At 40.3% G+C, this 26,319-nt stretch overlaps 3 protein-coding genes across 3 annotated transcripts in view; all 3 read right to left on the minus strand.

Annotated features, from left to right (window-relative positions):
- The window catches only part of oxsr1b (oxidative stress responsive kinase 1b), a 43,978-nt gene extending 28,289 nt beyond the window's left edge, over positions 1–15,689 (minus strand). The window contains exons 1-3 of the mRNA XM_085468309.1: positions 15,157–15,689; positions 6,451–6,563; positions 218–326 (exon numbers count right to left, since the gene is read on the minus strand). Of these exons, the coding sequence (XP_085324435.1) occupies positions 218–326; positions 6,451–6,563; positions 15,157–15,226 (292 nt within the window). The 5' untranslated portion in view covers positions 15,227–15,689. The remainder of the gene's footprint in view (positions 1–217; positions 327–6,450; positions 6,564–15,156) is intronic.
- Positions 15,690–16,038: 349 nt separating this feature from the next.
- myd88 (MYD88 innate immune signal transduction adaptor) lies at positions 16,039–19,407 on the minus strand. Its single transcript, XM_085468311.1, has 5 exons — positions 18,975–19,407; positions 18,432–18,563; positions 17,527–17,704; positions 16,887–16,978; positions 16,039–16,778 (listed from the first exon to the last, which is right to left on the minus strand). The coding sequence occupies exons 1-5, from the start codon at positions 19,282–19,284 to the stop codon at positions 16,624–16,626; spliced, it is 867 nt and encodes a 288-aa protein (XP_085324437.1). The 5' UTR covers positions 19,285–19,407; the 3' UTR covers positions 16,039–16,623.
- Positions 19,408–19,591: 184 nt separating this feature from the next.
- cry-dash (cryptochrome DASH) lies at positions 19,592–25,323 on the minus strand. Its single transcript, XM_085468310.1, has 14 exons — positions 24,927–25,323; positions 23,533–23,705; positions 23,070–23,163; positions 22,855–22,985; positions 22,613–22,761; positions 22,414–22,502; positions 22,236–22,309; positions 22,033–22,122; positions 21,864–21,943; positions 21,708–21,767; positions 21,447–21,604; positions 21,215–21,334; positions 20,849–21,025; positions 19,592–20,223 (listed from the first exon to the last, which is right to left on the minus strand). Exons 1-14 carry the CDS (start codon positions 24,987–24,989, stop codon positions 20,116–20,118), a joined length of 1,566 nt encoding a protein of 521 aa, XP_085324436.1. The 5' UTR covers positions 24,990–25,323; the 3' UTR covers positions 19,592–20,115.
- Positions 25,324–26,319: the final 996 nt, after the last annotated feature.

Below are 26,319 nucleotides of genomic sequence, written 5' to 3' on the forward strand. Positions count from 1 at the left end.
GCCCAGCTTTCCTAACACTCACACTCTTGCCAAAGAATTGTGGACCCCGATAACATAACTTAAGTGGGCAGGACAAACAAATGGATCCTTTGCATCTTCCTCTCAGACAGTAATTTCTTTCTAGAACAAGATTACATATAATTGCCCGAGGGGAATCAAAATATTTAAATTGATAGGTGTTGACAGATTATAAATAAGGGGGGGGAGCATCACTTACCGCCACTGAGCAGCTTCATAACCAGCCACAGCTCATCCTTTACCACAAAGGAGGTGTAATAAGACACAATGTTGGGGTGGTGGCACTGGCTCATGGCCTGAATCTCTTTCTGTTAAAGGAAGAAAAATGAAATATATGTTAATCTGCTAACACACACACACACTTCATTAAAATGGCTTGAAATTTTCAGAGCCAAAAGGTTCTATACCGATGATTTGAAGAGCAAGAAAAACATTTTTAGAGCTCTTAACAGAGTTGTCAGCTCTAAGATGAGCTATCATAAGACTCAATACATCTTACTTGTGATTTCATCTCAAAAACAAAACCAAAACAAATAGAGCCTAATAGCTAATTATAATAACTTCACTTCATCCAAAAAGGATGAGAAAAGCTTGAACAGTCACGACAAATACATTGATGCTGCTGCTATTCTTTCAATTTAGCGTGATCCTTAAAATTTTAATGATGTCAGTATTCACAAGAGACACAGGCACAGTCAGTGTAATGCACATCCCTGCAAAGATTAAAAACAAAAGACAACGCAGTCTGTACTCAGCCTTTTATACAGCTTTAAAGCTGTGTGTGTGTGTGTGTGTGTGTGTGTGTGTGTGTGTGTGTGTGTGTGTGTGTGTGTGTGTGTGTGTGTAAAGAAGGGAGCTGAGGTAATGCTGGCACAGAGGTCTAATCCATCACTTCAGCACCAGTCCCAAATTCATTCGAGGACAGACAAGCTTCCTCAGAGGAATAAAATCTGTCCGACTTTGCGGGTGGAACCACTGATTCACGCAGGTTTTGAAGGCTCGGCAAGTGAATGAACCTGTAGCTGCAGAGCCACCGCAACTTATTTCTTATTAACCACTCGAGCAGAAGAGTGTCAGGAGACCACCAACCACTTTTAAAATCCTTTTAGTTTTAAGTTAAATAGTGCCAAAATGATCAGCTGCCAGTTGTTCATCTGTTGATATCGGCTTTCACAACAGCTGATAAAGGCAAGAGAAACACCATTCAACCCTGGTATGAGTGTTGAGTAAATAATAAAAATTACAAAAAGTTTGGTTTGTGTCCAAAAAAGAAATAAAAAGAAATTTAAGCATTTTATATTATATTATATTTTTAATTTGGTTGGTTTATCAAGCGACAGCTCAAACCTTTGCTAAAGTTTCTGTACTGTGTGCAAAATGGAAGACAACCCTCAGTTTTAACTTAATATTATAGTCTTTGAGTATTACAAAGTTAAAGCCCATCATTAAAGCAGAGGTTTGTGACACGGCTTGATAATAAAGTAAGTAAGTAAAATAATTCCGTTGTTGTGTGCAAACAGAAATAATGTATGCTTTCTGCAGAACGCTGAATAGCCACGTTGAAGGAAAAAAAAACCTTGGTGATTGGCTAATAATTTTGATTCAGAATAGACACCATTTCATCTGAACATATAGTATAAACAAGTATAAACATATTATTAGTATAAATATACTGTTGATACAAAAGGTGCAAACAACGTTTTAAGATGATTTGGGGTTTTATCAAAAATTACGACATTAGGGTATTGGGTTGATAGGTTGCTCCCCCCCTCGTAAGGTGCTTAAAGGAGAAGCCTTAACACTCAAGCTAAGGTATCAATCAATAGATGCCTGTGAGCCAAAGAGTAAGCAATCAAAGTCAAATATTCAATCAGCATAAATGCTTAGCTACACAATGTGCATTAGCAGCAGCAAGCATCTGCTGCAGAGTCATCACTATTGACTCTGGGTCCTTCAGTTAGTGCCTAAGAATTGCTGGGGTTGGTGAGCGATGCCGTGTTGTCCTTAGAAGTCAAAAAGAGGGTTAAGAAGGTGAAGTGACATAATAATAAGAGAGTCTACAGGCGTGCATCAAAGTGACTGGACCACAAAAATTATGTTATGTTTAAATGCACACAGAGTGTAAAGGGTAGTAGTACCCAAGTTTCCCAGAAAATAAATAAACAAGGAAAAAAGACACTGAGAAACCTCACAGATGTTTTGAGTTTACTAACCAACAGGTGAGCCCACATACCCACACTTGGCTTCTTAAACTAAGTTATATTTGATCATCAAGCAGCTGAATAAATTTAAGTCTGTCAATGAAAGTGAACCATGCGAGTCGTCTTCCCCATCAGGGTGAGACAGGCTCTCCCTCCCTCTTCTTTGCTCTGTGGACCAGGCAGGGTAACCCCAGCAGACAAAAACAATGAGATAACAGGGGATATATGGTACTCGGGCAGTTGGCAGTTCTCATCTTTTCCAGCAGACGATGTGAGAAAGGGAGACTCTTTGTTGTGAGGATTAGGTGGCTGTAAACCCATTCTGCAGCAATGATCCTGGAAATGCTCTCATGACACAAAACACAATTTTTATATTTTTAACTGTGCAACCTTCAATACTTGATGCTCACTCGTTGTGTTTTGTCTTAAAAGTAGTTCAAGTATCTTCCAAATACTTTACCTGCATAAACTACAATGTCCTTGACTTTGTACTTTATGCAACAGGTGAAATTCTTCTTCAATCCTCTTAATAAAAGGAACTTGGTCAAAACATTAAACCTAAATTGAGCAATGTAGTCACTGTGCTAACCATTAACTGTTGTCAGACATTTTTTTTGATAGACCTCATTGTCATCCACATGTTCTATATGCTTTCTGTTGAGGGATTACTGAAGCTGAAATCATAAAAATTGCAAAACTACTTCCTCCAACCAGTCTTTCCCCTGGCCTTTGTTGGGTGTTACGATGACTTCATGCCAGCGCATAGAGCCGTTTCATTCAGTGCATCTAACCTGCAAAGCACACAGCTGACACACCTCTGCACAACAAATAAGTTCACCTGGACCAGATTACAATTATAATTTTAATATCTAAGCCATTGAAGAAATTAGAAGAAGCACCTTCGGTATCCTAAATAGGACAAAATGTCGAATCAACTACACTAATGACCATCTGTGTGATATTCATAAGCTGCATGAGTATGTACATTAGCTTATATGTAATAAATGATTCATCTCCTCAGAGACCCCTCACTTCCTGGCTTAATGCTACTGACAGAATCCTGGTGCCACTGCAAAAACTGTCATCTTTACTGTCATTGTTTGATTGGCTACTGTTCACGGGTTGGGTAGCGTTATGCTTAAATGATTACAGTTAAACAAAAAGCTCAGGGTCAGAGCTTGGGCAGCACAGCGGCATGTCTTGGTAAAATGTGGGCGGGGAAAAAATAAATAGCGTTTTGTGTATATATGTGTATGAAACATCCAGAGAGGCAGCAGAGGACAGAAGCTGCAGGCTTGTAAATGACACCAAAACACACTTAGTCACTCTGTTTTTATTACATAATTATTTTGGTACAAACATTAACCTGGTAGTGTGGCACTGTGTTGGGATTTACTCACTTAACAGAAAATTCGCCTGCATTTGTCCTTAATTTTGAACACGACATGCGCTCTTCAACACTACAGAAAGATTATATTATGACAACAACAAAAATTCTCATATTTCAGGTTTGTTTTTCCTTTTAAAATCTTTCAATAAGAGACTGCCCGGGGTCTTTCCCTGACTCACAATGGGCCTCCGGGAGGTACAACTGCTCTGCATGTAGTTAAGGTTATCTTACACCCACTGGCTACTTCATTACCTCGGCCATATTGACATGATAGCATCACACTGTTGCTGTAGACTTCTTGGCTACAGAGCCATGATGTGAATCTCCTGTTCCACCACATCCCAAAGGTGCTCTGCTGCACTGAGGTCTGGTGACTGCAGAGGCCATTTGAATACAGTGAACTCACTGCCATGTTCAAGAAAACAGTTTGAGATTATTTGAGCTTATCCTGTGGCACATTAGCACACTTGATGCAGCCATCAGAAAGTGGGTACACAAAGTATACCCACAAAGGCTTGGACATAGTTAGCTATAACACTTCTATTGATCACCAGGGTGGTCTTCTCCTGCTACAGCCCATTTCCAAGGTTTGCCATGTGTTGTGTTCAGAGATGCGCTGCTGCATACCTTGGTTGTAACAAGTGGTTATTCAAGTTGCTGCCGCCTTCCTATCAGGTCAAAGCAGAGTTGCATTGCTCTGAGTGGCTGATTACATATTTGCATTAACATGCAGTTGAACAGAGATCTTTTAAAGTGGCCAGTGAGTGCAAGTCTGCGTACTTTCCTGATATTTGTTAAACAAAAATGTATTTAATTCTTAATTAAATTAAGTCCAACTTGGCTAAAACAGTTTAATTTCAATACTGGTGATTTTCCTTTGACGGAAGAATAAAACTGCTGCTCTCCTTAACTGAAATTATACTGTTTATATATAGAGCAATAATAGCAGCGGTTGCCAATTACACATCATTTTTCTAAACCACGAGTGGGTAAAATAGGGAAGCAAAGATGCTCTTTAAAATGACCTTGTGACACAAGTGATGCAACATGAAAGGAAGTGACACCGACCTCGTCTCTCCATCTTGTGATGGGTCTAAAAATTTGCAATGACACCAGGCTGATCACCAGCTTGTGCCTTCGAAATAAGTTTACATTTTCCAGGAAACAGAGTACCACTTCACGCCACTTAGATTTTCTCTATATAAGGAATGATCTATTCAGTATCTGCAGTATCCGATGGCCTTGAAACGGAGCAAAAAATAAATGAGCTATTGTCCCCAACTGAATACAGTGGTGGCTCACAAACTGGTGCCACAGAAACACACTGATGGCAGACACACAGAGAAGCCACTATAGAAGCAATGTTTACGTCATTATCAGCGACTCTGGACCTTACACACACGCACATTCACTGTGACTCGATGTCACTACAGCGTGCACACACAACTACTGCAAATCTAAGGCAAAATATACCAAAAATCAGTCTTTGTCATCTAGTTCTCAGAAATGGTTCAATTTAGACTGCTTGTTGTCAGAAATACCAATTTTTAATTTTTGGAATTTATATTTTTTAACACCTCTAAAATATCGATCACAGGTCGTAATGAGCAAAACGGAGTTTAAACATCTTTAAAAGCTGAAAACTCATCCACGCAGCATAAAATCAGCTACTACCTCAACAGGAAGACGTTCATCTCTTTAAAAGCAGTAACAATTATAAACTTCAGGGCCTTCTACATCTAGAGTGTAAAGGAAGAATTTCAAACGCTTGTTGCATCCTAATTTAAAGCAGCTCTTTCACAGAGTAAATCCTTTAACTGGGCACCCAGCTGGATGTGGAGCTAGGGGAGAAACTGTAGGCAGGAAATCCGATCTTGCTGTATTCCATGTGACTGCCTGCTCCGAGAATCCGGGAGCAACACTCCCCTGATTCATCCTCCAGAATTTCGAGGGCTAGCAGGGGGATAGGATCCTTTTCAGGTTGTATTGCAAGTGAGCTAACAGCAATCTCTTATCGTGATCTTCTATGCACACATATAGGTTTACACAATATTCATTTCCCACAGGTTTTTTTCCCCCCACAGAGTCTTGGATGAGTAGCAGAGCAGACTTCTGGTCTATACATCAGCTCATTTATCACCTGAAAGACCTGAAATCTGGAGTGTGTGTGCACGCTCTGTAAAAACATTACTGACAGTTAATACACAGTTTGGCCTAGATTGTGTCCAAGCCAAGTAGTGTGCTATTAAAAAGCCCTGCTTTGAAATAGGAGAACTGTCAGCAAACCATCTTCCTGTTATGAAGTGGGAAACAAAGGTAAAAAGAAGACAAATACATAAGCTGCGTGAGAAACTTCTTTTCATCAACAAAGCCAGAACAGGAGCCACGAGCAAGAATCCTATTTTTTTTCCTCCCCCCTCTCTGCAGAGGAACTTCATTAATCACTCTACCTTTCCCGTTAAAATCTGAACCACAAGTCATAAAGCAAATGTTCAGAGCGGCAGCAAACGATTGTATTGAAGGCTCCAATACAGCCCTGAGGAAGATGTCCCGTGGTGGTCTAATAGTTTCCTGGCAGTATAAGTGGAATCCTCCTTCAGAGAACAATCAGAATAGTGTTTGAAGTGACAGGGATGATTGGAGGAGGGCTCGGAGAAAACGAGTAATGAAAAGCAGAGGTGGAACTAACTCCATCCACATGTACAGATCACAGAGACAAAGCCCTAAATGAAATCTTGTGCTGTAAGGGAGTAGCTGGCCTTTGATCACACATGAAAGGTAACAAGGTCACAAAAATGTTCAGTCTGACATACATTTAATTAGCAGTGTCATGTGTCTTACCAGGAGTTCGTCCATGCTGGTCTGGCACTTCTCCAGGTTGATGCGTTTAATAGCCACCTTCTCCTTGCGTGGTATACAGTAGGCTGCTTGAACCACAGCTGTGGCCCCACTCCCTGAAACGCACAAGAAAACAAGTTATTAATACCTTGATCGGTCATTCTTTCAAAGGTGGGTCATAGTTCATCTCCCCGGCAATGTTTTTCAGCCTCTCCCGACGGATGGTGGCGTTTTCCAAAAGTTATATGTGCCCTGAAAACTTCCAACAGAAGACATCAAAGAGAAATCCTAATCACCGTTTGATACACATCAGCCATCTCCTTTTTATTTTAAGTTCCTTCCAGATGTCTGAACTCTTTACCCCGACTCTAACGGTGATTCAAGCCACTCAGTGGAGGAAACTGTCCTATAGTAACTTTTATTTGGGATTTCATTGGTTTTGTGATTGATTTGTTTTTGTTTTTCTGTTATTGCTTCCTCAATGCACTGTCATACACAGGTTTTGATGTCTTTATCTTCTGTGTTAAGCACATAGAGTTTATATGTAATGAAATAACCGATATATATATCCATGACAGAGCCTTCACCGCCTGAGGACGAACCAAAAATGTGGCTCCATCACTCCATTAGACTCGCTGCCTCTGATTTTCAGTCCAGTTCTTATGTAATTTGGCAAACCTCAGCCTTTTCTCCATTACATTTCCTTAATAATGGCTTCTTGACTTCCACCCATCCACTGAGACCATTTCTGATGAGGCTTTTAATGCTGTTTTATGCTCGTCAAACTGTTATCTTTGGCATTTTTTCATAGATTAACTAAAGAAATAAGCCGTTTTGTGACAGGCTGCTAGTAACAAAGCGTCTAAAGATAGTTTAAATTGGTTCTTGGTGAAGTTGTCCGTTACGTGTAAACACTGGTTAATCCTTTGAGTTAGGTGACTTTTTAATGGTTAAATTACTCACAGTAGAGTATTAATTATCTTTATCTTTTATTTATTGTTTTTATATAAAGTATAAAGATATAAAGACTGGACCGAAAATGAACTACTGCTGAAGACCACTTTGAAAACTACAAGAAAATCTGGTTCCTTGGAAGCAAAATAAAAAGAAATAGAACGGTGGCTCAAGCCTTTTGCACAGCACATCCAAAATTCACAGCTACCGCAGGATAATAAACATAACTTTTATCTGTTACCTCAAATTCCTTCAGAGTTCAAGAAGGTTAAACCGTGTTATACTCCGACATGTCATCCAAATTCTCTTTGGTACGGCTTAACTGTTTTTTTCATCAATTATGAATCCGCTCATGCAGATCCTCTCTCATGAAGCAGGCTTGATCGGAGCCAGTGACTGCTTGACCTTACATATCCTTAAGAGCTTCATCCCTGACAAGTCCCTTTTTTTCCTCTCCCTCTTTTTTTTTTTAAACATTGCTCTATTACTGAAGTGAAAAACCAGGGCTTACAGAGCAGAAACTCTAGCTGGCAATACACAACATTTTCAGTGTAATGCATACGTTAAACCCTTAAATCTGTTTAGCCTACTACTAATCTGATGCACAATAAAACAAAAAATGTAGATTGCAATCTGAATAAAGTTTATGGCAAATTAAACACAAGTGGGTGATCATTATCTTGAATAACATGATACTTTAGGACTAAAAGCATGTAAATGTTCCCCTGTATAGTGCGCAGTAATTTCACTGCCCCCTCACTGCTCTCATTTAGCACCAAGCACGCGCAAACAAGGTTGCTTCCACAAGATCTCTCGTGTATAAGTGACGCCTGCCAATGCAAGTAGCACATTCTCCTCTTGCAACAGGCTTTGGTAAGTGAAGGAGTTAGTGGTGAGTTGGCCCACTCCCCCAGTATGCTTTTTCTAACCTCTAGTGCCCTCATATTAAGCTATGCCCAAATATTAACAAAGTCCTCATTGTTTGGAGTTTTCATTGAGACTGTTGTTTATAGAAGTTTAAAAAGGGGGCATATTACAGGAAAAAACCCAACTCTTTTCAAATTAAAAACTAATGCTCTCCCTAATGACATGACAGACATGAAGTTAACATAATCCAGCTGTTTTTGTTCAAGATATCTGCGTATTTTCAAGCTCTGTACAGGATAAAATGGCAAAATCTGTGTATCCCAATTTATCCTGTACAAGTTTCTGTCATAATTAATGTATCTGCCTTCTTCAAACCAACAACGCAAGGTGGAGCAAAGGATGTGGTGACTGAAAAGGACAAAAGAAAAAAGCGATTCCAGCTGATGACTACTTATCAAATTATTGCAACTCCAATAAAATGTTCCCATCAAATGTTAATCTGTTACCTGCAAACATTAGAAAGTTACAATATATGTTTTCTCTGTATTTTAAACAACAGTGGCACAGAGGAAATATTGCTAACTAAAAGTGCTTGTCCTCTCCCCACCTCTTTCGCTGCCACCCCTCCATCCCTCTACAGCAGTGCTCACTGATCTTGAATACACAAAATATGAAATCCTACTTCCTACAGGGTGGGTGCGATCTATTAATTGTAACCTCTTCATAATGTGCGGTTGTCCTTGCACAACTCTGCACCGTCCAAGTAATCATGGATCACTCCACCGTTGAACGCTGTAGGGGTGGCTGAACAGTGCTGTAAATGTATCCTCCAGCCCCTCCCGACCCCTCCACTCCCTGCACCAATACCAAACAAACCTCTGGAGGCTGGCCAGTGATGGGAGTTCAGCCCCTGGCAGAACCACAGAGAGACAGTTTCCCTGTACACAGTGGAGTGTAAATTCCTCCACACAAACAAATAGTGAGTCATCAGGGGTGGCTGGACAGGCTGGAGAGCATGTGTGTGGAGAGCATGGAAAAGGGGAAGGCTGTTGGGTAAACAGCAGGCGCGGTCAAAGGGTACCAAGAGCCACCAGGACATGTAGTCCAATTTATCAGCTGCTATTTGCAACTCCCCCACCTTAGCACAAAGTTTCACAGAGCAGGCGTGTGTCTGCTACGTGTTCATTTAAAGGATTTTTAAATACCTCATCTTTTAGTTTCTAAAAAAAAAAACCCATAAATTAAGTAAATATACTATGATGCACACAGAGGGAAATGCATTAGGTAAAAGCCAGCAAGCTAATAACAATTTGAGAAGAAGTCTGACCTTATTATGACTCACTGAATACAGCCAAGTCAAAAAAAGAAAAAATCCAGATCTTACAAAATAAGCCTCAGTCACATCACCGTCATTCTTACAGACAGCACATCATCACCAACCTTTCTCCCCGAATGAGAGAGAGCACACAAAAGAGCCATACTCACAAAAGGCAAGCACTGCAGTAGTGCCAGGGCTTTGAAGCATCTAATCTACTAAGCAGTCTGGCACAGATACAAAGGCTGCAGATATAAAGCAGTAGTTTTTCTTCTTCTTCTGTCCCCCCCCCCACCCTTTTTTTGTGCATTAATTAATAAATAAATGAATCAACTTTATTTACTGTCAAACCACATAAATGAAAACAAATACTTCAAAAGTTCTGGCTCAGATTTTTTTTTCTATTTCCAGCAGCACAACAACAACGACGACGACGACGACATTTTGCTTGTTCTGGAAGTTGATGGCAAAATTAAATTCATATATTAAGTTAATTCATTAGGCGAAATCAAATGAAGACGATCCAGCCGGCAGCTGAAAATGTGACATGTTGACATGGTGTTACGCTACCTTGGTTATTTCTATGCGTTTTCATACGCATATAGATTTAATAGAAATCAAGATTTTCAGGTGTTGTTTTTATCTTTTTGTCTGAACTGTAGCCAAAACATCTAAAGAAATGACTGTATGAACGCAGTTAGAGTGGGGATACTTCTTCCTGGTTTCCAGTAATTAAGATCTATAATTACCCAAGTGCTGAGTCAAGAGGAAGCATCCCTACAGATTTTGCATATACCAAAGGGTCCATTTACTGTCTGAAGCTGTCTGAGTCTTAATTACCATCAGAGGGAAGTTTAAGATCATTCATCACATTTAGTTTTAAAACACTGTATGTGCAACAACCCGCTTGCCTCCAAATAGCAAGTACAGCTGCATACAGCGTGAAAACAACTTGTGTAAGAGAAGCATCTTTGGAGAAGGTAAAAAAAAGAAGAAGAAGAAAGTGTTTTCAGTAAGCATGTTTCCTCAAAACAAGTTGAGTTTGGCATGGCAGCATTATACTATAACCCTGTTATTTGTGAATGACACATCAAAGTTTATAGATTTTTTTTTTTTGGGGCAACAGCATTTACCATTTGAGTCTAAATACTGTAATGAGGGTTTAATGAGAGCCAACATACAGATCATGGGGTCAGAATTTTTGTAGTTTTGCCACTAAACAAACAATGGCCAATTGAAAAGCAGACTTTCAGCTTTAATTCGAGGGGTTTTTCCAAATGTTTTGTTTTAACTGTTTAGGAATTACACCCATTTATATGTACAGTCCACCATTTTCAGAGGCACGACTAGTTTCGTGATTACCTGAGGCCCATTTCCTTAATATCTGAAGTGGATGCAAAGTGTTGAGTTTTATCTAATAGCCTTTCACTGCAATTTTAAATATGAAGCCCAAAGAGATGTCAATGTAAGTGAAGGAGGCCAGTCATTAGACTGAAAAATCATAATAAACTTATCAGACAGCAAAACCAGTGGCCAAGGCTTGAAAGAGCACAGAAGACAACTAAAGTGCATGATGACAGAATTATTTCCATGGTTAAGAAAAATAACTTCATAACGTCTAACAAAGTCAAGAACATGCTCAAGGAAGTAGGAGTAACATTGTCAAGGTCTAAATTCAAGTGATGGAATGTAAATACAGAGTGTTAAACAACAAGGTGCAAAGCACAGGTTACAGTCAAGGACAGATTAGACTTTGCCAGAAAACATCTTAAAGAGTTTGCACAGTCCTTAAAAAAGTCCAATTTAATCTTTGGACAGATGAAATGAAGGTTAACAATATAACTGGATGGGAAAAGTATCAAGAAGTAGAGAAACAGCTCACGATCTGAAGTATACCACATCATCTGTCAAACATAATGGAGGCAATGTTATGGCTCAGGCACGTATGGCTGGCAGTGGAACGGGTCGGTAGTGTTTATTGATGATGTGACTGCTCCCAAGAAGCAGCAGGATGAATTGCGAAGCATACAGGGCGACATTCTCAGCTCAAATGCTGCAAAATCGATCAGAAAGCACTTCACGGTGCAAAAGCGACCCGAGAGTTTCTCAGGGTAAAGAAACGAGCACGAGCAGGTCAGTCGCCTGATTTCAACCCAACAGAGCACTCTGCTCAGTTGTTAAATATACAACTGAATGTGGAAAGACCAAAAAACAAGCAGCAACTGAGGAAATGCAGCATTGGATGCCGTCCATGGTTTTTAGCCTTTGGGCAGTGATTGACTGCAAAGGATTTTCATCCAAGTATTAAAAGCAATTTTTAAACATACAATTATGTTATTCTGTCCATGAAAGTGCAAAAAGTCAATTCAAAATGTTTTCCAGATGGATGATGTTTTTGTGGTTTCTTATTCTCACCTGTACCTATGCGTTCTCTGTATACAAGTACAAAATAGCACTTGTATACAATACATCCTAAAACTCGATGACATACAAAATAATCCAGCTTGTATGCAAGAATACTTTATGTCACGAAATAAGGCCTGAGTCAATGTCTCCCCTTTTCAGCTGTGGCCTGCAATGTGACAGCGGCTCTCTCACCATATCTTTACTGCTCTCACCAGGCCATTTCAGTGCCTGACGTCAGTTGTCTTTTATTACATTTCTTCTGCATACCTGGCTGACATTCCACAAGTTATTCAAAGGTACAACGAGAAATGTCACACATGACTAGAAACTGCACCGGTCCAGCACTTACAGCCTTTTAGTGCATATTCCTCTTCCATGTTCATCTTCCAGCTTGAACTACTTTAAAAACTAAATCTTAAAGCCTTAAAATGGCATTAAATTACAGATATCTTAGCCTGAGGTTGGATCCTGTTGTGGTATCTACTGAAGGTTTTTTTAAAGCCATCTAAGGGACAGAGCAAGCATTAGGGAGGAAACATGGTTGCTGGTGGATACAAACACTGGAAGCAGAAAGTTTCCAGTCTAGATTTGCCAACATGAATGATCCAAATTATGATCCAGGATCGGAGAGAGAGCTGTATTATTTTCCTATGGACCATGTCCAGTATGATCCAATCCTTAACAGAGGGAGAGAGTGGGTGTGAACCATGTAATCGCAAGTCCTCTTTCCCCAGGGAAGTTACAGAAAACAATAGCTTCGATGGGCACGCTGTGTATACAGAGCCATCCTCGACGCAGGAGCCTCTCAGCCGAGCAGAGAGCTGTGCAGCATCTCCATGAAAAGAGACCATTTATACAGTATCTATGCAACACTTTCTGCTAGGATGAGGACTAGAGGAGGGTTCAGAGGGGAGCCGGGCTTGCTCCTGCTCTTATCTGCAGTAGTAATTTAGCTCCACTAATGAATACCTGAGCGCTACAAACTAAAGAAAAGCCAAGCCAATTGGTCCGTCTATTGAAAGTCCATCAGCAGCGAAGAAGTCAGCGTCTATTTTATTAAATTAAAAAGAAAGTGAGATGAGGTTCTTAAAGAAAAAGGCCTGTGATTTTCCATTTTCAACCTTGTAATTGCAATAGCAAGTCGCTTTGGTTTTGTCTCAAAACAAACAACCTTAAGATTTAAGTTGGTGTCATGAGGATTTTTCTGTATTTCCTGCCTGACGTTTTATGAAACAAATGATAAAGAAGACACTCAGCAAGTTATTTCACAATGACATGAAAACGTATATGTAACTCCCGAGGGCAAGACTGTGTGACTTTGCTTTAATGTGATTCCCACTTGTGCTAAGAACATAAGAAGTCTTTAAGAGCGTAATCGTGGACTAAAGAAGAACATACAAGCTTTGAGAATAGAAAGGGAAATTTAGCTTTTTTAAAAGAAACCAATAGCTCTTCTCATGGTTGGTCTCAAGAGAGGAAATTGCAGCATCTTAGATCTTTCCTTCAACTTTTAAAAGAGAAAGAGAGAGAGAGGGGACTGTAATTTTGAAGCTGAGGAGGAACAGGAATATTCTTGTTTAAAGTGTGAGCCCGAGGATGCAGCCTCACACGGATGGTTATCTCCTTAAACTCGATGACATGCAAAGTAAACCAGCATGTTCAGATTTAAGGGGCACAACCTGAAAATAATCTGAGGGGACAAAACTAAGGCTCACTGTACAACCGCTTTCTGAGGCCAAGTTAATAATCGGTTCAACAATGAAACAGTCTCACTAGTTTCAAACTTTTGTGAGCAATTTTGTGTTAAAAACACTTCATAGGAAAATACAGCAGAGCTGATTGCTGTACAAGAAGGGCTTTATCTTTGTGGGCATGCCAAATTTCAGGGCGTTATCTTGCGTGGTGACCCGGTACAAATTTTCCAAGAAACTGGAGAGGGCACAACTGGGTCAAAGTTAATTTCAGCTCTTTTAAAAATACACAAAAGGGTGCTTTAGGGCTTGTAAAATTGACCCTCTGTAAACATACAGATTCCCTGTAGAGGAAGCATGCACTGCCTGGGCAAAAGTGAACCAGAGGCACAAATGAACCAGTCTGGGGGAACAATACTTTGCTTATATTCTTCACACTCTTCTCCTCACCTTCTCCCTTTGAGATTTTTTTTTTTATTTTTTTTTAAACAAAGCCAGCCCAAAGGTAGGACAGGTCATCTATTTGTGGGGCTGGACTTTTCATAACTACACAAGTGAAAGCTCCTCATTAAGTCATCCTCTTAACGCTGCAAGGAAAGGTGAAACAAGCCTCCAGGAATTTTTTTTTTTTAAACTTTAGAATAGTATCAGAGGAACAAGAGCAAATATTAAAAGATTATTGCTTATGTTAGCCATGAGATTAGTATTGTGAAGCCCTCTAATACTGATTGGTCCTCAGTAAACGCTCTTGCAGTGAATTGACCCAACTTTGAGGACTACAGCCTGCAAATTCTGCCCTGTCATCATTATTATTATTTTATGTATTTTTTTTTATTTATTTTTTTGAGGAGGGGGGCTTTTAGCTCCTGTGTTTAGTGTATTACAAAATGAGATAGGAGTGAATAATAACACAGTGGGTTTAAGTTTTAGCCTAGCTACAGTATCTTTACATGGGTTACTTTTAGTTGCCCCACCCCCTCCAAAAAATAACTTTGTCACTTCTATTAAAAAAGAAATAAATAAATCCTGCAGGTTAAATGTGACACAATTAATACTATTGCTATCCACAGATACGGCGTCCTCTAGCTAAAGTCCATTTATGAAAGTATCAAGCTAGCTGTTCACATGTATGAAGAGCTGCTCAATGAAAGCAGTTATTTTCCAGAACGTAGACTATAACGTTATTAACGTTCGTTTACGACTTCGTCATAGCCCCAGCGGACGGGGTCATCGCTCTCGGGGGAGGCATTCCTCTGACTGCCCAAGTCACAACACCGCCCGGCTAGAATTGGCCAATTTACCAAAGGCGAAGAACTCAACGCAGCTCAGGAGAAGGAGGATGCCTTCTTTCTGTTCGGTTAACATCTGAATGGTACGAGCTTGTGTTCATCGTCCTAACCCCTGCGTTCAGAGAGAGCTCACGGGGAAATTCAAACTGACGGTTTACACGTAGCTAACAAGCTAAGGATCACATACCAATCACCTCGTGTAGCTCGTAATCATCTTTGTTGATGGACCAGGGTTGGGAGCTCAGGTCCTCCGACATGGCTGAGGGATCCGCTGGGGCAGGACTCTCTGTGTGTAGAAAGGTGGTGAATCCAAAAAGCGGGCGTAAAAATTAGTCAAAGTAATCCAAACAGGACTAACAAGAGCGACACTTCCCCTTCTTTGCGAATCCTGCAGCACTCCTGTCATTCCCAAAGTTTGACACTAGCCTAGCAGCCCCGCCTACCGCATTCCTACTGAGAAAATGTGACCCTTCCTGGCGGACATATTGAGTGTGGCACACTATCGACGCTGAGTGCTGCGGTTCGGAAAACTGCCGAAACAAGCCGAGTGCTTCCGCCACACTTTTAATGGCGGATCCCACGCGACATCGCCCCAGAGTGTGCCCTTACAGGTTTAGGTTCAACTTATTACCTCAATATAAACCACTTCTTTTCCACTAAAATTAGCACATTATGCTTCTACTGATTCATCATATAATATAGTTTGAATGGCGTACAATGTGAAAACATCAAACCACCAAGCTAGGCAACTGAAACACCTGACAGGGAAAAGTCAGGGATTAACATTCTCAAAGAGCAGTCTGTGAGAGGAGGCATGTTTCTCCAGCAAGAGCCTGCCTCTGATTGGACAGAACCACGTATACTGCTTTCTGATTGGGTGTTCGTGCGTTTACTGTAAAGCGTAGACCACAGTTTTCCTTACCGCATTAAATTAGAGACCTCTGGTGGTTTATTTTATACCATACAGGATTTGCACAGTCGCAACAAATGCAGGGAAACTAAAGGTATATTTAATTTTATAGTTCCATATTATTAATTTTTTATTTAAAAAAAACAAACAAACAAAGACTTTGAATAATACACCACGTTAACTTTATTCGTTTATTTAAAAAAACAACATTATTTTAATTGGTCTAAAAAGAGCATTTTAAAAACACAAACTCAAAAGTAGAGATCCCACAGTAACAGAATTGCTGCACAAAAAGGCAGGTGTCAGCTGTCAGTAGAACTGAACTTGTGAAAGTATCAGAGCCAAAACAGTTCTTCCTCTTTAAGCTTCAATTTCATGAACAAGTTTGCTCAAAAGAGGAAGTGGCAAAAGAATGTACCCTTCTTTTCAATGCAACACACATAAAACACAAAATAGGGCCACACAAAACCCCTGTTAGAAGAGGAAATCTCATAATATGATAATGACTCTGTGCACTGAGAACTTTGCTGGCGTTGGATACTACTGTCCAGTCTCACTTTCATAATGACAGTGTGCAGGAATCTGTATCGTCTCCAAAGGAAGTGCAATTTGAAGCAGTAAAATATATACATACAGTGTAATCATGAGATTCCTCCAATGTTGCATTTGGCCACTGTCCAACATAATCTTTTAATGGAATAACAAAAAGGCACTTTGAAATATGATTAACCACCTGCTCCACAGTTATGGCAGCGACAGAGCTTTGGCAAGCCGAGTCCAGAACCAGGCCTGCGTGCAAGGCCGGGTGTAGTCACAAATGGTGAGGAAGCGTAAAATGCTGGGGAAGGGCTTTGTCATCGGCTTGTAGATCACTGGAATGAGGCGTTTACTTCGAGCTCCTGAAATAGAAAAAAAATAATATAAATGATTAAGCTGCACGCATAAGCCAAAAAAATTAAAACAGGGTTGTTTAATATAAAATATTTATATATGTGTGTGTGCATTACCAGGACAAAGGCTGAGAGCAAACTTGGTCTGAAAGTCACAGGCATCGCTGTCGAGATATTCATCAGAAATCACCACCACCATCCGTTTACACCTGCGTGCAAGGTCACATGTTATAGTCAGTTGCAAAAACTGTGAGAGCAAGAAAACAGAGATTTCAGGAAACATGACTGGCTGAGAATTGGATTTCTTCTGTCAGGTGACTTTCAATATCTGAATTTCAGATGAAACTGACGTTAGTTATGTCTGGCTTTCTAAACCATCTCTGAACTTTCCATTTCTACATTTTATCGACACACACAGGCACGAATACACAGATTATTAACCAAACGGCAAACAAGTCTGAACCACATCCTGCGCTAGTGCATGCTTGATGGCTGCGCCTGTTGGAATTCGTGTTGCATCTGACTAACAAATGCAAAATTGAATTGCAAAAAAACCAAAAAAAAAACAAACAAACTGTAAATCAGTATCATGTAAACTGCTTTTTTTGGACCATAATGACCTACTTGGAGTTTCAGACTCACACCTGGCCCCATAACGTTATTCGCTTAATCACTTTTTCAAGTTAAAATTAGAACAAAACAAAAAAACTGAAAAGACCAAACAAAAACCAGGTTAGTAAATGTGTCAGTGTCCCACCTCTTCTCGATGAGTTCACTAGTGATGGTCCACACGCAGGAGCCCGGGAGGACGTCTCTGTCGAACACACACAGTTTCAGCTTGTAGTCCGTCTGCTCCAGCTCACGGATCATTTCGTGGACGAACGCAAAGTCTCTCTGGCAGTAGCAGATGAAGGCATCAAACATCTCGGGAACCCCTGGATTCAAAACATCTCGATTCAACTCAATGGTTAAAGTTTCACACAAACACACACACAGAGGGCCATTAATCAGAAACTGACATCACTGACACAACATAAAACTCCTAGAGCGAAGTACATAAGAATAATAAGAAAACCACAAGGCTGCGGAGGAAACAGGAGCAGCGAGGCCGTGTAGCAGTGCACGATTAGTGCTTCAGATAAATGGTCAGATGAAGAGACAAGTGACAAGTAGGAGTGTTTTTTCCCCTGTGATAGTTTACCACAGAAAACACCCAAAAAAACAAACAGCTACAAAGTCTCGAAGTTTCGAATATATAACAGATGAGTCTGTGCTGTTTATTAAGGAAAAAAACTATAATAAGTTGATATTAATAAGTATTGTGAATTTCGAAGGAAGCCTACATTTACAAAGTGAAGGAAATCATTATGCAAACACAGTTATGTAGCTGGTTAAGCTGCAATCAGTTAAAACTAATGCATATAGGGCTGCAGAACTTAACCATATCAGCCAAATGTAGCAAAGAGAGCTTTTCAGTGACAGTGGCAGTAATACTGCACCGATGCTGAAGATGAGCAGATTAGAGGACATGTGCTGAGTCATTTACGCTGTCTTTGAAGCGCTATTGTTAATGCTAATGGGAGGTTCTTTATAAAATATTTCGACATAATGTGAGCATATGTGTATGCATATATATTATTGTAAGTTCATACAAATGCTCACCTTCAGGGTCATCATCCACAGTGATCCCAGACCTCTCAGGGGTGCGAGGGACACAGCTGTCGACCTCAGGAACCTGGAGCGGGGGTTCAGCTTTCTTTTTAAGATTCTCACAGTACTTCCGGACATCCTCATCTGGGAACAAAACGGCGCAAAACGGCACACATGAGCGCAAACATGCAGTCAGTTCAGGGAGATGCCTTGGGAATGTAGGTACAAACGCAGCAGACTCCATGTGATGGACATATAGCTGTGTTTAAACTCGGTTATTACACTAACGCTTACGCATTTGGGCAAATATTGCGAAAGACACTCTCTTAGTCACGAGTGTAAGATCTATTTAAGCAACATTGGAATTCATTGTTAATAATTTCCTGAACCAGGCGACAGGGGCAAGGTGGGGTACAAAAGCAAGCATGCATTAAGAATAAGCAGACGTTATGACCGGTCCTAATCAATGCAAAAAAAAAAAAAATCAATCCTAATCGACGACAGGCATTTATTTATTAAAGACAAGTGGATCTAAGTGGAATGGCAGTAACGCACTTATCAGTGGTCGCAGATCCTCCACGATGTCTTCTCTGTCCAGCTCCGAGAGCATTGACAACAACTTCCCCACTGACGTGTCTGTGCTCCGGGCCTGCCAGTCCTCCAGAACCGTACAGGTTGGGTTTTTGGACACTTCGTAGTTCTTTATTTCCAGGTAGTTGAAGCCCATGGCCTCTGCGAGCGCCATCCAGTCCGCTGCTACCGTGTGCTTGGGGTTCAGATAAAGTCCCAGCTTTTTCCTCACGCCCATGTTTAGCGCAACGAGAGGAATCTTCTCCAAGTCAACTTTCGAGTCGGCGCAAGCCATGTTCCAAAAGTTTCCGGTTAAGTTAACGGAGTTTTTTGTATAAGTAAGAAAGACTAAACATTATAAAGATAGACGTGATTGAAATGCTGTGTTGTGTCGGAAGTCTACAACACAACCTACCTGAGGAAGTGAAGTCTTTGCGCCGGAGTGCGTCACAGACGGGGGGAGGAGATGTGTTATGTACCAAGTGGAGCTAACAACCCAAAGTGCGATTCTTTTTTTATTTTTAAAACACCGACATTATTGTTATTACTATTACTCCTGCGACCACAAGAGAAGAGAGCTTGTCAAGGATAAATGAAAGTTCTCACAGGAGCGAGCTCCACTGAAAATAAATAGACACGCACATTTTCTGTTCCCGTTTACTCTCATCTGTATAGCTGCTCAGAAAGAGCGGACTGACTTCCTTGCTCTGATAAATGGAGGTCAAGATTTAGTGCATCAGATAGCAACTTTAATATAGCCGTTTTGTAACCATCACACATAAAGCAAAAACAAAGTATAAATGCACAGAAAACCTGCAAGAACAAAGTAACAGTAATCTGTTCAAAACATCATATGAGGTCATTACAGGTGATTCTGAATCATAAAAAAAACACATTGTGGTTTTTCACAGTCGCTGCATAGCCGGAAACACAGCGAAGGATCCATAGAAGGCCCTTGATGTGGCAATTTTCTACAGAACTGATGGCCTGATCAGTGAAGTTAAAGCACCGTAACATGTGCTTCCTCAAATCCTCATTCTTCAGCTTCCCTGAATCAATACATCAACGTGCCAGACAGATTTTCATGGAAACAGTTCAAGATTAAATCAGTGGAGCGTCCACGTGTTCACAGGTTCTTGCTTCTGGAGAAGTAGAAGTCGATGCCTCTGTCCCGATGCTGTTTGGGGGTGTGAGACGGGCCTTTCTTTCCTCTTGGTGAAGGTCCTGTGCCACCCTGAAGAAAAGAAAGAAAGAAAAAAACTTTTTTAAAACTGCATAAAAGAAAATACACACAATTAAAAATAAAATAAGGAAAGAAATGTAGAATTTGTTTTCAAATACATCTGAGGGATGGCAAGATATTTCACTGGGTAGAAAAGACACAAAAACAATGTTATGTCACAAATTATATTAACATTTTTTTATTTTCTAAAACAACACAATGAAAGTGTCGACCTCTTCTGATTTTAATAAATGAAACACTTTAAGGGGAAGTGTTTCTCTTGTTGCGGAACTGGTGACAACGTGACAAGGGGCCCCAAAATAGACTGGAGCAGCAGACGCTTTTCTATTTACTGAGATATAAGTGTATATTATTATTTATGGAAAGTTTAGTTTAAGTTTAGATAAAGCTGAAGAGTAACATGTAGTAATATCTGCCAGATACATGTAGTGGGTTAAAAGTGCAATTAGGCCTTAGAGCTGTAGTAGATAAGAAGTACAAGAACTAGAACGTACAAACAATAGTGGAGTAAGTCTATTTATATCTAAGCGCTTTTATTTGCAGCAGTTATGGATTAAACACTAATATAGCAGCACTACACAATCACACTAACTACTTCCCTTCCCCAGACACCCACCGCTTTCTTGTTAATGTGTCTGCTCCATTCAGGTGCCGTAACAATGGGAGCGGGATAGGTGTCGCCGAGGGTCACATGAGCGTGGGCCAGCGCAGCGTTGCTGAGTGACCATGGTGTGTGCACATCACCTCCTCTGATATTCTGCAACTCTGGAACCCACTGTCGGACGTAATCTCCCTGAAAGACAAACGCAAACCGATGAGTCAAAACTGATTTCCTCACATTTTGCCCTATTTTTAATCTCAATAATAAAACAGCAAAGCCTGCACAACAGGTGACTCAGCAGTTTTGTCTTGAAGCGCAAAAGGTAAAGTTTTAGACAAATGTCAAAAGGAAATGAAACGGTGTTTACTTTGTCAAACGTACATTATTGTCATAGTCGAGGCCTTGTTTGATCATGTTGAACTTCCTGTTCTCTCTGGGGTCATTTCCAATCCCAGCGCTGTACAGCCAGTTACCATAATTGCTGCAGACATCGTGGTCGATCTTTGTAAGGAACATTTAAAAAGATGAGTTTTGTATTAATATCTGAATATTATATTCTTAAACAACTAAGCTTTGAAATAATTTATAAAGATAATAAACAACTACTGCTTACCAGAAGGGACTCAAACCACTCAGCTCCCATCCTCCAGTCAAGGCCCAGATCCTTTGTGAGGAAGCTAGCGACATTTTGACGCCCCCTGTTGGACATAAAGCCGGTCGCTGCCAACTCCCTCATGTTGGCGTCAACAAAAGGCACTCCGGTGCATCCCTCTGTACGTTCCAGTTGCACATAAATTCACCTTTATATTCATATACTATACGTACTGTTTCAGTTCAAAGAATAATTCATGCAGGATGAGTGAAGAGCACAAACCTTTCCATGCATCAAATAGCTTCATGTCCTTTTTCCATGGCACAGATTTGTCTTGAAGTCCTGAGTTGAAGTCACAGTGACATGAAATATACCTTTTCATGCAGACAACAACAATAATAATAAAAGTAACATAAAAACATCAGCAGCTTACTGTACCTTTGACCTGAAAAATCCTATTTCCGTACTTCACACTCACAAACCTGAAGTAGTCCCTCCACAAAAGCTCAAAAATTACCCTGTAGGACAGCAGGGAAGCTCATCAGATAGGGAAAAAATAAAATATGACAAATATAGATTTTCACATATCACCAGCCTGTGTGCTCACCAATATGTGCTCTGATTAGCTGTCCGCTCCTTCTCGTACTGCTTGATCTGATGATAAATATATCTGGGTGAAATGCAACCCATTGCCAGCCTGCAGGATACCAAAGCCGCACCATTAGACAGAATCACGGGAATTACCTCAATGAAACATTAAACTCCATGTAGCAAAGTGGAGCAGAGAGGCAGTGATACATTTGTACTCACCAAGGTGAAAACTTGGTGGAATAATCCACACCGATTAAACCGTTACGAGTCTCTTTGTACGTTGCAACTGCATCCTTTAAAACAGACATCATGGAGGATCTTTAATAGATCATCTGGGATTTTTTTTTCTCCATAGTTCTCTAAACAGCAGCTAATGTAAAACACATTTTGCACTCACAGTGTCCCAGAAATAGTGTTTAAGTCTGGCCAGGGCGTGACTCTCCCCACCACTGCAGGGGAAGGCTGAGCGAGGATCAATCACAGGCTCTGGAAGGGGAAAAGTGTTTCATGATTAGGCTTCTTTAGACATAATAAACATCCTGAATCATAAACACATAGAATAAATGCGCGGACATGTGTCTTGGTGGATTGTTCACCTGTCTGTTGCAGGTCCTCTGCTGTAGGAATGGCTCCTTCCTCGAGGCCTGGAGGAAGGGGATTTAGCTTCTCTGGGGTTGAGAAGACCGGCCTCACCCTGCCCTCGCTCTCCACTGCCTTTCTGAACTGAGTGTACACATCAGGAAGCCTAAAAACAGAGGGAAATATTACAAGGCACTTCTTAACCTGCAGTGTATCTTTTACAAAAAGGGTAGCTTCCTCTCTGTATCTGCTTTCACACCTGGACATGTGGGGGAATGGAAGATCATCTCTGTGGTACAATGTAGAGCCCCAGCAGGTATGAACTTTGACCTTCATCTGTGCACACACATCTTTTACCCTTTTCTCCACATTCAGCTCTTCTGAGGTAACCTGTAGAAAAAGCACATGATGGTGAAAACCACGCTCCAATGGCCAGACAGCACTTTTGCTGTTATCTGTAATATGAGAGAGCACCTCTTCATGGAAAGCCACACTACTGACAGAGCCCAGTTGCCTGACGAGGTCTGCAACTACTTCCTCTGGCTTACCCCGTCTCACCACGAGATTGCTGTCAAACACACACACAAAATAAACACAGAGACACATATATAAGCCTCATTCCATGCCAGGCAAGCTGCATCCTGGGTAGAGTGCTAGTTGACAGGAAAAAGTGATGGGAACAGTGTGTGCAGAAGCAATGCTAATATAAACATAACCGCTGTAAGTCCAGGTGCGTCCTGATCCTGTTACACGTATCAATTCAATCCTAGAAAGCCAAGGCCAGTGTCTTCACTGAGTTAACAATAACATGATAGAAAAGTAAACTGATCTCTTATAAACCTTTCATAGAGACTGTGAGTTAGCGACAGTGTAGCAAAGGCGAAACTTGACAGTGGGGTTAGGTAAAGAAAAATCTTGTGAGTGATAGTTTTATTACCTGCCTTTGCTGATCAGTGTGTTTCTGAGGTCTCTGATACTCTCCAGTAAGAAGCGCAGACGGAAAGGCCCAGTCTTTGGTAAGCTGTAGTTGTAAGTGCCCACATAGTGTCTGGGGTCGAAGCAGTACAGCGGGACTATGTGTTCAGTGTTTCTTTGGGCCCAGTGGAAAAGCTGCATATCGAGCATACAATAAACATACTGCAGCAATTATGTGAAACAGCACATTTGATTTTACGATAGAAACACCTTTGACTATTGATATGGATGGTAGAGGTGGGCTTGTTTCTGTCCTCCAAGTAGAGTATGTGACCCCACTGAATTGTGTTAAATAAATACATTTTGTGTGTTTTTGCATTTTTTTTCTATTTGCTGTTGCTTTCTTAAGTTGCTGTACATTTAACCACTCAGTACCACCCTAGATATGGTTTACTTTATAAAAAAAGAAAAGAAAAGAAAAGAAAACCTAATAAACGAAAATTGAATTTAATATTTAAAATTCCCTGAAAGTTAGCAAGCATGCTCAATGCTTTTGTTTTGGGGGGGGGGGGGGGGGGGGGTTGGTTCAGTTTTATATATATTTCTTTTTTTTTTCTTTTTTTAAATTCTAACTAGATGTCACAAGTTTGTGGAAGCTTGTTTCCACCACCGGGGGGGAAATGCCAGGCAGAACCAATGTTTTCTACAGTCATTGGGCAGAGTCCAAATTTGGAATTTATTTTCGAGTAAGTCGAAGTTTCGAGATACGTAACTCGAATTTTTAAGCTATTAAGTCAAGATACTAACTCGAAATTTTGATTTATTTATGCAATTTTTGCAGCTGCAAAAATAACCTTCGATAGTGTTAGATCAGTGGTTCTTAACCTGGGTTCGATCGAACTCTAGGGGTTCGGTGAGTCGGTCTCAGGGGTTCGGCAGAGCCTCCGCCGTGACATGCACGGCTCATTTTGTGCACCAGTAAAAACATATGTATGTCTTGAATTTGAAAAAAATCTTATTTTATTTTCACTAAAGAGGGGTTCAGTGAATGCGCATATGAAACTGGTGGGGTTCGGTACCTCCAAAAAGGTTAAGAACCACTGTGTTAGATACTTAAAACAGGATAGGGGTTAAAAAGCAGTCCAGTTTAAAAATTAAAAGTGTGTAATCATTAGTTTTGGGGAACATGCTTTTATTCTGGAGGTCTTGTACCGGTAGTAATACCGCTGTAACGTGGCTGCAGGCTATATTGGAGTTATTGTAATTTTAATGTCGACGTTAACATGTTTAAACAATTTCTTTAATGTCGTCAACAAATCAAATAATTAACATGCGAAGTAATCGTGTTTTTAAAAAAAAAAAAAAACATTTAAGTTTAACAACGTCGCACTTTTTTCTACAAACTCATGTTCTTACCTCGTTGTCGTGGAGACGCAAGTCGTTTCTTAGCAAACATATTACTGTACGGGAGGAAGACATGTTTGCTTTGTTTCCACCACAGCAGCAATAGTCTTGTTTTAAGCACTGAGGAAGAGAGACCTCGGTGTCAGAGAGTTGTACCTCCCGGGTTAGCGTCAGTTGTCTCTTCGGCGGCTCCTCTCTGGCAGTCACGTTTTCAGACACGACGTTACAAAACGGCAGGTTTTGTAAGGTGGTTTTCTAACAGCTGCTCCGACAGTGTTGGTGTTAATCGTTTTTAGTCAAAATTATCTAACTATTTATATTGTGTTATTTTCAAATTAGGCTTTATACTGGCATTTAAAAAAATAAATCATATTTCGTATTGTCTTTGGATAACTAAGTAGTGTGTTTGTGTGTTGCCTTTTCTTATACCGTCTTATGAAAATATGGTCCTAACCATGAGTTTGCAGAGTTGAAGAAAAGCTATTTTATTGAGTCTTAATTGAATTGAATATACATACACAATTTTAAATTACATCCCATTTTTTCTTTAAAACAGAGTTACCATGTAATAGGGATGTGTCTGTTATAACTATTAACTATTATTCAGTTAGACTGACATATAAAAACAACAAAGTAATAAAAACGTAAGGCACAATTACAAAAGGTTCAGTCATTTAACCGAGCCTCTTACAAATGACGTCACAAAACCCCCATGTGTCTACACCCATAGCCATTAGGTCCACAAAATAATTTATAAAGCTGTTCTGTAATATATAAAAGTACATATCAACAGCTGGAGATAATCTATGACAAAAACAATCATGCTGTGTCCTTTACTCCCATCCACTTTATCTTGGTGCCAAAAGAAACTTTTGATTTTGATAGGTCACATCACATGTGCCCAGTAAGAATACCTATGTAAACAGCACAAATAGTAATAAGCGTAATACCCTTAACGTTACGATTATGAAGGGATCCATGGAGAATTTTCTTCTCTGTAAGAGATTCAGAAAAATTTGAGAACCTGTGATCTAAATAGAAAAGAATTAAGCAAGTGGGTGAAATAAAATGCACACTCATGGCCACTTTATTCCTGTCCAGCTGCTTGGAATGGAAACATATAATCAGCTATGTGGCTGTTATTCATTTAAGGATGGTCAAGAATACCTGCAGGAGTTCAAACTGAGCATCAGAATGGGGAAGAAAGGCTGTTTAAATTATTTGAACGTGGCATGGTTGTTGGTGCCCGACAAGCTGGTCTGAGTATTTCAGAAACTGCTAATCTACTGGGATTTTTCCACACAACCATCCCTACTGTTTACAGTTATGGAAGACCATGCTGAGTGCTACTCTTGTCGAAAAAGAACAGCAAATTGAACCTGCAGTTCACACAGGCACACTGAAA

Source organism: Copadichromis virginalis, linkage group LG9 (genome assembly GCF_057382275.1).
Source record: "Copadichromis virginalis isolate Kocher_CV1m ecotype Utaka linkage group LG9, C_Virginalis_male_GT1.1, whole genome shotgun sequence".
NCBI lineage: Eukaryota > Metazoa > Chordata > Actinopteri > Cichliformes > Cichlidae > Copadichromis > Copadichromis virginalis.